The following is a 14,225-nucleotide window of genomic DNA, read 5'->3' as shown; positions in this document are numbered from 1 at the left end:
TGCACTGTCGGGATTCTATTACTGCAGTCCTTATTACTTCTCTATATGGAGTAGTTTTCTGTACCATGATGCCATGGTCACTTAGCTCATCCAGTCTGCAGCCTTCGTTCTCACCTAGATAAACTGAAAGAACCTTGATAACCATAGCTCTCCAGCTCAGTCTGAGAGAGCTCTGTGCACCGTACCTGACTAAAGCCACCTTTCAGTATTGATTTTCTCGCTCTGTGCACCTCCTGATTCTCATCTTGACCCAGCACTGCAAGGTCTGGCTCCGTCGTCACACCAGGGATCTGGCCTGCCTGTTCCATGTGCAAGGTCCCTAGCTCCATAGACAACCTCTGTGTAAAAACAGCAGGATTAATTTTAGTTTTGAGGTGATTGAGAGTGTGCGAATCACAATACTATGACAGTGAAGATATTTCAACCAATCGTCCACAGAGTTTGAAACTCAAATCTTTTTACAGTCATGGAGTCAGATAGCACGGGAACTGACCTTTTGGTCCAACCACTCCATGCCACCCATAATCCCAAACTAAACTAGCCCCACGTACCTGCGCTTAGTCTACATTCCTCCAAACATTTCTTATTCATGTACTTATCCAAATGCCTTTTAAATGTTGTAGCTATACCCACATCCACCACTTCCTCTGGAAGTTCATTCCACACATGACCCACCCTCTCTTCTAAAAAAAAAGTGCCGCTCATGTCTTTTTTATATCTTTCTCCTCTCACCTTAAAAATACACTCCATATTCTTGAAACCACCCCTTCTCCCCCCCCCACAAAATGTCAGTCTACATTTTCCTGAACTTATCCCTCCCCTCGTCATGTAACTCAAGTGTTTTCACTGAAGTCTTCTCCTTGTGGAGGACCTTTTACCACCTCTTTAAGCTAATGAAGCATTTTCCAAAGTACTGTCAACATTCTATTATTGGAAGCACAGCGGTCAAAATGCCCACAGCCAGTCTCCACAAAAAAAAACAATGCAATAATGACCATCTAATCGATTTCTGAGATGTCGACTAAAGAGTAAATTGCGGCTTTGATAACTCTCTCGGCTTTTCTATCAAACTGGTTCTGCCGGATTTTTCGTATATAACATCCACTGGCACAGCAAGATAGAACCTCGATAGAATGGCTCGTCTGACAGAAACCACCTCCTTCAGTACTGTACCACGAGTGTCACACAAGATCCTGTGCTCCAAATTAAGCACTTTTGCCTCTGAGTCACAAGGTCCCAGGTTTAACTTCCCATTCCTGGAGGTGACCTACACTGAAACGGTTTGTGGAAGGACCAGTGACCTCCCAGCTCCCAATTCTTCTCTTGTTGTCGCCCAGCCGAGATAGAGTCGCAGAGGTCTACAGCACAAAGAGGCCATTTGGCCCACTGAGTTTGCACTGGTCAACAAGCTAACTATTCTAATCCCATCTGTCAGCATTCAGTCTGCCGCATTGAGATGTGCACTTGCCATTTCAAGTGCACACCTCAATAACTCTTATATGTTAAGAGGATTTCTGCCTCTACAATCCTTACAGGCAGTGATTTCCAAATTCCCACCACCCTCTGGGTGAAAAAGGTTTTCTCAAATCCTCTCTAAACCTCATGCCACTCACCTTACCTTAAATCAGCCTCTCACCCCAGCACTCCATCTTTCCTGACTCCCCACCCCTCCCGCTATCACTTTAATGCTGACCCCCTCCACACTTCACACCAGCTCTGATGAAGTCATCTAGACTCAAACTTTAGTTTGTTCTCTCTCCATGGATGCTGTCTGCAACACGGATTTCCAGCATCCTTTTGTTTTCAGTTCAGATTACAACATCTGCAGTAAATTGCTCTTATATCTATGTTCCCTGGTCATTGATCCCTCCAGCAAGGGGGAAAAAGTTCCTTCTTGTCTACCCTATCTACCTCCATCATTTTACACATCTCCATCATATCCCCCGCTCAGTCTCCTCCAGACACAGCATTCAAGGCCATTATGTTTGCATACTCTCAGCCACTATGTGGCAATGAACTGAGCTCCGTGCCACTGCACAGGGAGTCAAGCCTTCCTGATCAGTACCTACCTGACTGGCACTGGATCTGGATATCGACTTTCTTGCTTTGTGGACCTTGGGTTTCTCATCCGGAGTGGAGGTTGGTCTCTGCACCTCGACAGGAACTGGCGCTACCTCGTTCCCCGCCCGCCCCGTTGGCACGCTGAGCAGCTTCATTGCAAGGCTCTGAATGGAGTTCGGCGACTTGTTGATCCCGGTTAGTGTCATCTTCGCTCTGTTTGCACCCAAAGCCTTGGTGGGGGAGGTAGGGAATGTCTTAGCAGCGTGGCCTGAGGAAGGAAATAAATCATCACAAAATCGGAACAGCATGGGTGCAGGTCACACAGCCAATCATTTTTGTGCTGGCTTGTCCGAAGAGCTGTCCTGTTTGTCCCTATCCCCTGCTCTTTCCCTTATCCAAACAATTTCATTTGTTACACATCAAAGCATTATCCCAAATCTCTTTCGAAAGGTACTAGTCAATTTACCTCCACCACCCTTTCAACCACATCTTGCATTTGCCCAGAGCCATCAATGCAGTGAAACATCCTAAGGTACTTTACAAAGTAAAATTTTACGCTGAAGATGTAATGTAGCAGCTTGAACAGAGAATGGTTTTAAGAGGTGTCTTGAAAAAGGAGAGATTTAGAGGCCAGGGAGCAAATGCCATGGTCACCGATGGTAAAGTGGCTAAAGACAACTGACGGGCAGCATTGAAGATCACAAGTTCTTCTAAACCATGACAACCTGCTCCATAAAAGAAACATGGTTTCCCTCCGTCTGTCTTGCCCCTTAGCCAATAATCTTAAATCAGTTGCCTTTAGGTGTTCAGGTACATAGCTCTTTGAAAGTTGCAGCACAGGCAGACTGAGCGATTAACAAGACATTTAGCACACTAGCACATTGGCCTTCATTACTCAGAAAATATTTACCAGGATGATTCTGGGTCTGGAGGGTTTATGTTTTAAGGATAGGCTGGAACCTTTTTTCACTGGAGCAGAAGAGGTTGTTTGGGGGGGGGGGGGGGGGGGGGGGGGAAGGTCCTGAAATAAAATCATTAGAAGCATGGATAAGATGAATAGCCATGGTCTTTTCCCCAAGAGTGGGTGACTTCAAAACTAGGGTGCATATTTTTTAAAAGGTGAGAGGAGAAAGACTTAAAAGGGACCTGAGGAGCAAGTTTTTCAGAGAGGGTGGCTCATGTGTGGAATGAACTGCCAGAGGAAGTAGAAGGTGCCTGTACAGTCACAACATTTAAAAGATATTCAAATAAGTACATGAATAGGAAAGGTTTAGAAGGATATGGGCCAAATGCAGGCAAGTGGGACAAGTTTAGTTTAGGAAACTGGTTAGCATGGCATAAAATCATAGAACTGTACATCATGGAAACCAACCCTTCAGTCTAACGCATCCATACCGACCAGATATCCTAAATTAATCGTCCCCTTTGCCCACATTTAATTCATATCCCTCTAAACCTTCCTTTTCATATACCCATCCAGATGCTTCTCTTGCCCCCCTTTCTATCCTTTCTATACAATCCATACCCTGGAACATTAAGCTGCCAGTCTTGTCCATCCCTGAGCCATGTCTCTGTAACTGCGATGATATCCCAGTGCTATCCGAGTTCATCTGACTTCCCTATTAGGCCTCTTGCATTGAAATAAATGCAGTTTAAATTTATTAATCCTACCTTGTTCTCTGTTTTGTTCCTGCATGCCCATCAGTCTCAGGCTGATCTTTTTTCTCACTAGGTCCCATTGATTCCCCTCTTACTCATTTAAATCCTCCAGAGAATCTCTAGCAAATCTCCTCATTAATATATTCGTCCCCTTCCAAATCAGGTACAATCTGTCATTTTTACCAAAGAAAGGATTCCAATTATCCAAAAATGTGAATCCTTCTCCCCTGCACCAGCTTCTCCGCCACACATTCATCTGTTCTTTCTTCCTATTCCTACTCTCACTAGCTTGTGGCATTGGGAGTAACCCAGATATTACTACTGTCGAGGACCTGCCTTATTCGTATGTTCTTGCCACAGAAACTTTTCTTTTCCTACATTGTTAGTTTTAGTGTGTACAATGAGATCCTGATTGTCCATCTCCCCTTTAAGATTATTTTGTCCCCTCTCTGAGACATCCTTGATCCTGGAATTAGGGAAGCAACACACCATTCTGACGTCTTGCTGTCAGCTGTGTTCTCATCTGTCTGTGCCTCTGACGAGAGAGTCGCCTATCATCGCTTAGAACCTGACGGACCCCTTGTTACATTACAGCTAGACTTGGTACCAGAAAACTGGCTGTTAGTGCTACATTTCCCGTGAGAGTCTATCAGCTCCCATATTTTCCCAAACAGCGTACTTGCTTGAAATGGGAATAGTCACAGGAGACTACTGCACCACCTGCTTATCGCTTCTGCAACTGCCACCTATCACATTCCCAGTTCCTCTACATTCCTCACTGCCTCTAGCTGTCACTTCAACCTATCCATGTGATCCAACAGGACTTGCAACCAAACACACTTATTGCAGAAATCATCATCAGTAACATGGAAACTCTCCCTAATCTCCTACATCTGACAGGAAGAGCATATAATCCTACTAAAGGCCATCTTTGCACCTTAACAAACTACAGACTCAGAAAATAGCAGAGTCTTACTGCTACAGGATAACTTAGTACCAGTGTTTATACTCTTAATGTTTAATCGAGACATTTCTCAATAATACACATAATAAAAAAAACTTCTCCTCACTATTGTAGATTTACAAACAAAAGTTAAAGGTTACATTTTTGAAAAAGTGGCCACTTACCTGTTCCACTACTGAGCTCCATACACCGGTTGCCCAAGGTTAATTGTGAATTTCACTGTCTGTTATATTTCTTAAGATGAACTCAGGGAGACTTGAAACTAAACAGCAGAGGCAGTCAGCTGTGCAGGTTCACTGCCTGATCAGACAGCTGTCTAGGTTTACTGCTCCATTTCTTTTACCTCCCATATGGTCCCTGCACAATCACTCTTCCTCCTTTTTAAAGTACTGTTGTTTTGGTCTTCACCATCCCACCCCCCCAAAAAGTTCCAAAACAATGTAACAGCTTATAAAACAGAAATTACTGCTCCAAGAATTAGAGGAAATCAGCTCAGACATTGAAAATTGATCAAAAAAAAAGGAGCAGCTCTTACAGCCACAATTTATTTCTTGTCCTCCATTTTGGATTACCCAGTATCCTCAGGTGGGACCGAAGGGTCTATTTCCATGCTGTATGACTCACCATCAACCATTCTGCCAGTAGAAGGTTTCTTACCATTTAGTGCAACAAAACGTGCACCCTCTGAAACGTTCCATCCCTACCAAAGATCTGCTGTCCAACATGTAACTCAGCTAAAAAGTGATTGTGCTAGCTGGCCAGAGACAGGTGCTAACAAGGGAGTAAGAGTGGAAGAGGTGAGAGGCTGTTAGAGTTTAGAGTCATGGAGATGTATAGCACGGAAACGGACCCTTCGATCCAACTTGTCCATGCCAACCAGATATCCTAACCTAATCTAGTCCCATTTGCCAGCACCTGGCCCATATCCCTCTAAACCCTTCCTATTAATATACCCATGCAGAGGCCTTTTAAATGCTATCATTGTACCAGTCTCCACCACTGCCTCTGGTAGCTTATTCCATACACGCACCATCCTCTGAGAGAAAAAGTTGTGACTTAGATCCCTTTTAAATTTTTCTGCGCTCACCCTAAACCTATGCCCTCTGGTTCTGGACTCCTCCTCCCCACGGAAAAGACCTTGTCTGCTTATCTTATCCGTGCCCCTCATGATTTTATAAACCTCTATAAGGTCAACCCTCAGCCTCTGACTCTCCAGGGAAAATAGCCCCAGCCTATTCAGCCTCTCCCTATAGCTCAAATCCTCCAACCCTGACAACATCCTTGTAAATCTTTTCTGAACCCTTTCAAGCTTCACAACATCTTTCCGATAGGAAGGAGACCAGAATTGCACACAATATTCCAACAGTGGCCTAACCAAGGTCCTGTATCTCTGCAACACGACCTCCCAACTCCAATAAAGGAAAACATACCAAACACCTTCTTCACGATACTATCTACCTGCAATTATGAACCTGCACTCCAAGGTCTCTGTTCAGCAACACTCCACAGGACCTTACCATTAAGCATACAAGTCCTGCTAAGATTTGGTTTTCCAAAATGCAGCACCTCGCATGTCTCTAAATTAAATTCCATCTGCCACTCCTCAACCCATTGGCCCATCTGATCAAGATCCCATTTGTACTCGGAGATAACGTTCTTCGCTGTTGGCTACACCTCCAATTTTGGTGTCACCTGGAAACTTATTAACTATACCTCCTATGTTCACAACTAAACCATTTATATAAATGACAAAAAGCAGAGGACTCAGCACCAACCCTTGTGGCGCACCACCAGTCACAGAGCTCCAGTCAGAAAAAACAACCCTCCATCACCATCCTCTGTCTTCTACCTTCAAGACAGTTCTGTACCCAAATGGCTAGTTCTCCCTATACTTCATGTTATCTAACCTTGCTAACCGGTCTCCCATGAGGAACCTTGTCAAACACCTTATTGAAGTCCTTACAGATCACGTCTACCGCTCTGCCTTCATCATTCCTCTTTGTTACTTCTTCTAAAAACTCAATCAAGGTTGTGAGACATAATTTCCCATGTACAAGGCCATGTTGACTATCCCTGATCAACCCTTACCTTTCCAAATTCATATAAATCCTGTCCCTCAGGATTCCCTCCAACAATTTGCCCACCACCGATGTCAGGCTCACCAGTCTATAGTTCCTTGGCTTGTCCTTACCACCTTTCTTAAATAGTGCCACCATGCTCGCCAACCTCCAATCTTCCGGCACCTCATCTGTGATTATCGATTATACAAATATCCAAGCAAGGGCCCAGCAATTACTTCTCTAGCTTCCCACAGAGTTCTAGGGTATACCTGATCATGTCCTGGGGACTTCTCCACTTTTATGCATTTCAAGCACCTCCTCCTCTGTAATACAGCATTTTTCAAGATGTCACCATTTACCCCCACATTCTATAATCTTCCGTGTTCTTCTCCACAGTAAACATGGATGCAAAATACTTGCTTAGTATCTCCCCCATCTCCTGCAGCTCTACACATAAGCTGCCTTGCTGATCTTTGAGGGGCCCTATTCTATCCCTACTTATCCTCTTGTCCTTAGTATATTTATGAAATCCATTTGGATTCTCCTTAATCCTATTTGCCAAAGCTATCTCATGTTCCCTTTTTGCCCTCCTGATTTCCTTCTTCAGTATATTCCTACTGTCTTTATACACTAAGGATTCACTCGATCTCTGCTGTCTATACCTGACATATGCTTCCTCCTTTTTCTTAACCAAACCCCCAATTTCTCTTATCATCCAGCATTCCTTATACCTACCAGCCTTTCCTTTCACCCTCACTGGAATATACTGTCTCTGGATTCTCATCTCAGTTCTGAAGGCTTCCCATTTTCTAGCCATTCTTTTACCTGCTAACATCTGCCCCCAATCAGCTTTTGAAAGTTCTTGCCGAATGCCATCAAAATTGGCCTTTCTCCAATTTCGAACTTTAACTTTTAGATCTGATCTATCCTTTTCCATCACTATTATAAATCTAATAGAATTATGGTCGCTGGCCCCAAAGTGCTCCCCAATGACATATCAGTCACCTGTCCTGCCTTATTTCCCAAGAGTAGGTCAAGTTTTGCACCTTCTCTCGTAGGTACATCCACATACCAAAATCAGAAAATTTTCTTATACACATTTAACAAATTTCTCCCCATCTAAACCCTTAACATTATGGCAGTCCCAGTCTATGTTTGAAAAGTTAAAATCCCGTACCATAACCACCCGGTTATTCTTACAGATAATTGAAATCTCCTTACAAATTTGTTTCTCAATTTCCAGCTGTCTATTAGGGGTCTATAATACAATCCCAATTAGGTGATCATCCCTTTCTTATTTCCCAGTTCCAACCAAATATCTTCCCTGGATGCATTCCCAGGAATATCCTCCTTAAGAACAATAAAAATCCCTTATCAGAAACACCACTCGCCCTACTTTCTTGCCCCACATTCTATCATTCCTGTAGCATTTGTATCCTAGAACATTAAGCTGCCAGTCCTGACATTCCCTGAACCACATCTCTGTAATTGCTATGATATCCCAGTTGCATGTTCCTAACCGTGTCCTGGGTTCATTTGCCTTCCCTGTTAGGCATAAATGCAGATTAATTTATCAGTCCTACATTGTTCTCTGCTTTTGTTACTGTCTGCCCTGACTGTTTCACTTGTTCCTTTTCCCAACTGTACCAGTCTCAGATTGATCTCTTTCCTCACCATCTCCCTGGGTCCCATCCCCTCCACCTTACCAGTTTAAATCCTCCCGAGCAGCTCGAGCAAATCTCCCATGCCAGTATATTAGTCCCCTCCTAAATTCAGGTGCAATCTGTCCTTCTTGTATAGGTCACTTCTACTCCAGAAGAAATTCCAATGATCCACAAATTTGAACCTTTCTTCCCTGCACCAGCTCCTAAGCCATGCATTCAACTGCTCTATCCTCTTATTTCTACCTTCACTAGCTCGTAACACCAGGAGTAATCCAGATAGTACTACCCTCGAGGACCTCCTTTTTAAATTCCTGCCTAACTTTCTATATTCTCCCATCAGAATGTCATCCTTGTCCTTCCTAAGTTGCTAGTTCCAATGTGTACAATGACCTCATGCTGGTCCCTCTCCCCTTCGAGAACATATTGCACGGTCTCCTGGCTATCCTTGATCCTGGCACCAGAGAGGCAACACATATTTCTGATTTTTTTGTTACTGGCCGCAGAAATGTCTGTCTGTGCCTCTGACTACAGAGCCCTCTATCACAATTGATCGCTTGGAATGCAACATACTCTCATTACGTTAGAACCAGTCTTGATAAGAGAAACTTCGCTGTTCGTGCCACTTGCCCCTGAGAGCCCTACATTTTTCAAAAACAGCATACTTATTTGAAATGGGGATAGTCACAGAAGATTCCTGCACTACCTGCCAACCCACCCACCTTTCCTGGAGTTCAGCTGTAGATTAGATTAGATTCGATTCGATTCTGGAGTTCAGCTGTATCTGCAGCTTTCCCCCCTTCCTATAACTGCCATGCATCACACCCCTTGGCCCTTGTAAATTCCTCATTGCCTGTAACTGCTGTTCCAACCGATTGGTGCGATCTGCTAGGATTTGCAACCAAAGACACTCCCTGCTGACATAATCATCAGTAACTTGGAAACTCTACCTAAACTTCCATATCCAACACATCACTCTACTAAAGGCCATCTTTGCTACTTCACAATCTACACACCCAGAAAATAGAGTGGTCTTTTTATTCCAAAAAACAGAGCCCCAGGCTAACTTAGTACTTAGGGTATTTATTTTTAAAGTTTAACCAAGGCACAGATCTCAGTAAAACATAAGAAAGAACCCATTCTACTCACTACTGTGGACTTGCAGCAAAGTTTACATATTTTTAAAAAAATGCACTTTTCTGTTCCTGTGCTGTCAGCTCTCCTACACAGGTTCCTGCAAGGTCAGCTATGAATTTTGTTGTTGGTTATTTTTTCTGGATGCACTCCAATGTCTACAGATACATGAACTCAAACAGCAAAAGCAGTAACTGTGCAGATTCTCTGCTGTGTCAGTTAGCAGTGTTGGTTTCTTTCTCTCTCTCCCTCATTGACCATGTGGTCGCTGCCTTTTGTCTGTCTTCGTCCTTTCAAAAGCGTTGTTGTTTTAATCTATTTTCTCCCAAAGTTCCAAAACAATGCAACAGCACATAAAACAGTAATTGCTGCTCCTGGAATTTGAGGAAATCCCTCCAATACCTAAAATACTTCAAAAATGGATCAGCTCTGACAGCTAGTTTCTTTTTCCCATCCGCCATCTTGGATTACCCAGAATTCTCAGGTAGGACCAAAGGGTCTGTTTTCATGCTCTATGACTCACCATCAGGGAGGGAGGGCAAACTTGTACGGGGTTTACCTGCAAGACTTTTGGCAGAAGGAGCTCCAGTTTGAGAAACTGGGCGACTAGCAGCCACAGCATCAGGCGAAGGGCACTCTGAGGCCAGGAAGGGCTCGCTCGATTTGCACTGCTGCTCACTGCTTCCCGACTCTTCCCCTAACAGGCCCGGCACCACCACAGTCTCAGGATCGGGGGTCTTCACCACAATCTCTTGGCTGGTCCCAGGGCACGGCAGCTCCCTGCTGTTGTTTTGCAAAGTGATGTTACCCATTGTGTTTCCACTGCCTGCCACAGGATTTAGCACCTGCCCAGTTTTCTCGGTGGACAACCCTGGCTCGTCGTCGATCCCTGCAAATTAAAAACCACATGATGTCTATTTCCCAGGGTACATTCCTCTCATTGCATGCTCAACTGTGTCACAGAGCTTGAGAACATCAAGGTGTACATCCTGGCTCTACAGACAATCCCCAAGTCGTGAATGACTTCCGTTCTGGAGTATGCTCATAAGTCAATTTGTACGCAAGTCTGAACACAATACAAGATAAAATAACCCTTCATAAGTATGAGAAAAACTTTGTGCATTGGCTTTTTAAAATTAATATTAATATTGGATCTCGTTCGCAAGTATGAGCATTCATAAATCGGGGAACGTCTGGATAAGAAAGCACTGCTGACCAGCTAAATGCACATCAACAAGTTTCATGGTCTTCTTTCAATTTCAGATTTATTAATACCAATACCAAATACCAATAATTACCAGCCTGCACTGACACAGCACCATTACTGAATTGTTCAAAAGTGCAAAAGGTGTCAAAGGGTATGGGGAGAAAGCAGAAACAGGGCACTGATTTGGACAATTAGCCAAGAGTATATTCAATGGCAAAGCAGACTCGAAGGGCCAAATGGCCTACTCCTATTCCTATTTTCTTCTACTTACAAAACATTAGAAAGCATTTACAAGTCAAAGAGGCTGATCGGCCTAACTGGTTTGTGCAGCTGTTCATGTTCCACACAAGATTCCTTCCACACTAATTCATCTCATTCCATCAATGTATCTATCAATTCCTTTCTCCATCAAGTGTTTATCCCACTTCTCTTTAAATGCATGCTATGCATCTCAACCGATCCCTGCAGTTGTGCGTTCCACACTCGGCTCACGCTGTAGGTTCTCCTGAATTGACTACTGGAGTTATTAGTGACTAGCTTACACTTATGGCTCCTAGTTTTCGTCTTCTCCGTACGTGGAAACTATCTTCCCAAATCTACCCAGATGAACATTTCCATAGTTTTAAAGCCCTCCATCAGGTCATTCTTCCCTTTCTGTCCTGGACAACAGGTCTGTTCAATCCTTCCCAACCTTTCCATAGTATACATCTCAGTTTATGTGTATGCTTGTCTATTCATGAGTGACAGAAAGATGGTTCCACAGCTTTTCAACAATATATAAAATAAAGATAACAAAAATGATCACAAAATACAAGATGACAAAAAGCTTGGTAAATGATTCAGGCTTAAGAATAAAAGACAAGGAGAAAGGAAATTTGAATGGGTTAGGAGGGCAGTTCCAGAGCTCAGGCCTGGGCACTGATAATGCAGCAATTATAATTAGATGAGGAGGAGATGGAGCAGCCAGTTTGAACTTCTGGCTGAAGATGAGTGCAAATGCTTCAGCTTAATCTTTTGCACTGATGCACTTTCCCAACACTGAACACATAGGCAGCATGGCGGTTCAGCAATTCGCACCAATGCTGCACAGTGCCAGGGATCCGGGTTCGATTCCAACTTCGGGCAACTGCCTGTGTGGAGTTTGCACATTCTCCCGGTGTCTGTGTGGGTTTCCTCCGGGTGCTCTGGTTTCCTGCCATAGTCCAGAGATGTGTAGGTTAGGTGGACTGGCCATGCAAATTGCTGTGTCCAAGAATGTGCAGGCTAGGGATCAGCCATGGGAATTGTGGGGTTACAGGGATAGAGTAGGGTCTGGGTGGGATACTCTTTAGGTGGGTCGGGACTCGGTGGGCTGAATAGCATGCTTCCACACTGTCAGGATCCTATGATTCTAAGATGGGGACATTTGTGGAACTTCCTCATCCTGAAAGTCATTTAACTGTCTGCTACAATTCTTAACGAGATATGGCAGGACTGGAGATTTCAGATCTGATTCCATTTGTTGTAGGTTCACTTAGTTGCCTTTCACATGTTGCTTCTGCTGTTTAGCAGTCCCTTGCTCCTGTCTTTGAATCTCCCCACTTCATTTCTCACTACACCTCATCCCTTCCACAGACCTCCGACCTTCATTCTCTCCTCAGACTGACCAGAGCACCACTCACTACTCTCCCCACGTTCCTTAGACCTCACTCCTACCTCAGATCCCTGTCCCCAAGGCCTGTCATCCCAACCTTATCTGAAAAGGCACAGCTACTGACTGAAGAAACCACATCAACAGCATGACCCAAACCTAGGTCGCTCTCCTGCTACTTGACATTAGATAGGTTGCCGCCGCATGCAGAGTCACCCGGCTTCCATCCAATCTCGCTGACTTTTCATTTTCCCATATTAAATCACATCCGCTATCTATCTCTCAGCCCTTTGACCTGACTAGGAAGAGAACAAAAGGTCCCAAGACACCACTCAAAGGAGTTCTCTCCTTACCACTGTACTGGCCAGCAACCCTACTCACCATGAGGACCCCCAGAAGCAAATTATTGTGTCCTCCCTCTCTCTGCACTCGACGCCGTATTGCTGTGCCCTTTGCTGACAGAACAACAGTTCGTTTTGAATCTGTAATCTTACCTTGGACGAGTTCACAGCTGGGGCTTGTGTCCAGTACCAGGAGCTCTGGTTCTACTGCAGCTTCAACCGGGCTGTTAGCCACCACCTGTGAAAAGGAAAGCAAAACAACTCAGGATGTTCCAAGAGAACTATATCGATTCGAAGGTCCTACCTCAACATTCCGACAGATCCCTATCACCACGTCTCACAGCAAAACAGGAAGCGTCCTATGGGGTTGAGGAGTTGGCACTTGAGAAGAACGCCAACCCTCTCTTTCTCCGAGGCTTTTTTATTTTCGCCCCAAAAAGAAACCTCCATCTTTTTGCATTCCACACTTCCCTGCTTTCCATCGGAAGAGTGTCACAGAGGGCTGAGATTGAGGCACAAGGCGAGGAACAGTACGGAGAGGGAAGCGATCAAAACTGTTGATCCGACTCACCATACCGTCAAGGAGAAACAGCGCCTTCTGTTTTGAGCTAAGGCCTGTCCTGGACCATCAAACACAGTGAAAAGTTTACAACACAAGCTGAGGAGCAGCAGGTGCTCGACCATTAGCTTCACTGACAATAAAAAAGCGTTGCTTTCAATTGATTTCTCAATTGTGGGATTGTAACAAAAGGGGTATTTACAGCACAGGAACAGATCAATCAGTCCATCTAGCTGAGGCTCCACATGACCCTCTTCAACCCATCCTATCACTGCATCTTTTACAAAGTCGAAAGCACGTACATTCGTTTTAAAATACAAAATTATTTTCTGAATTTTGAAGTAAACTTAAAAGTGCAGAATCAAGGAAAGGCTGGGAGACGAGCTGTTCCAAAATAAATACATGCAGCAAATGGCTGTTAAATGGAGACTTGAGTTTTGGTTGCTGTTTTGACAACAATTTGAATTTAACTACTCAGTTTAAATTATGGCCAGGATACTAAAACCCAATCGAGTTTGAATTTATTATCTTGACACCTGGAAATCAATCAATTTATAGGAATTTAATGTGTCATGGGGGGCATTAAACATGCGGGTATTTAGAAAATTGGTCAGATAGCAGCTGCCATTGGTAAAAACAATGACTGCAGATGCTGGAAACCAGATTCTGGATTAGTGGTGCTGGAAAAGCACAGCAGTTCAGGCAGCATCCGAGAAGCAGCAAAACCGACGTTTCGGGCAATATTCCTGATGAAGGGCTTTTGCCCGAAACGTCGATTTTACTGCTCCTTGGATACTGCCTGAACTGCTGTGCTTTTCCAGCACCAGTAGTCCAACAACTGCCATTGACCAAAGCAGGAGAGCTAACTGCCCATCTAACATCCTGCTTTCAAAGAAATTAGAAAACACTCTCCATCAAAGGTGCCTTTGCATGTCAAACCTACTCACAG

General features: G+C 44.1%; 1 protein-coding gene across 3 annotated transcripts in view; it reads right to left on the bottom strand.

Annotated features, from left to right (window-relative positions):
- LOC140455342 (histone-lysine N-methyltransferase EHMT2-like) overlaps positions 1 to 14,225 on the bottom strand; it is a 91,180-nt gene that overhangs the window by 71,990 nt on the left and 4,965 nt on the right. For all 3 annotated transcript variants that reach the window (XM_072550121.1, XM_072550124.1, XM_072550122.1), the window contains exons 2-5: positions 12,871 to 12,955; positions 10,099 to 10,428; positions 2,070 to 2,329; positions 186 to 338 (exon numbers count right to left, since the gene is read on the bottom strand). In XM_072550121.1, coding sequence (XP_072406222.1) covers positions 186 to 338; positions 2,070 to 2,329; positions 10,099 to 10,428; positions 12,871 to 12,955 — 828 coding nt within the window. The remainder of the gene's footprint in view (positions 1 to 185; positions 339 to 2,069; positions 2,330 to 10,098; positions 10,429 to 12,870; positions 12,956 to 14,225) is intronic.

This window comes from Chiloscyllium punctatum, chromosome 30 (genome assembly GCF_047496795.1).
Source record: "Chiloscyllium punctatum isolate Juve2018m chromosome 30, sChiPun1.3, whole genome shotgun sequence".
NCBI lineage: Eukaryota > Metazoa > Chordata > Chondrichthyes > Orectolobiformes > Hemiscylliidae > Chiloscyllium > Chiloscyllium punctatum.
Note: the sequence above shows the minus strand (reverse complement) of the source record. Positions and strands in the feature narration are given on the sequence as shown.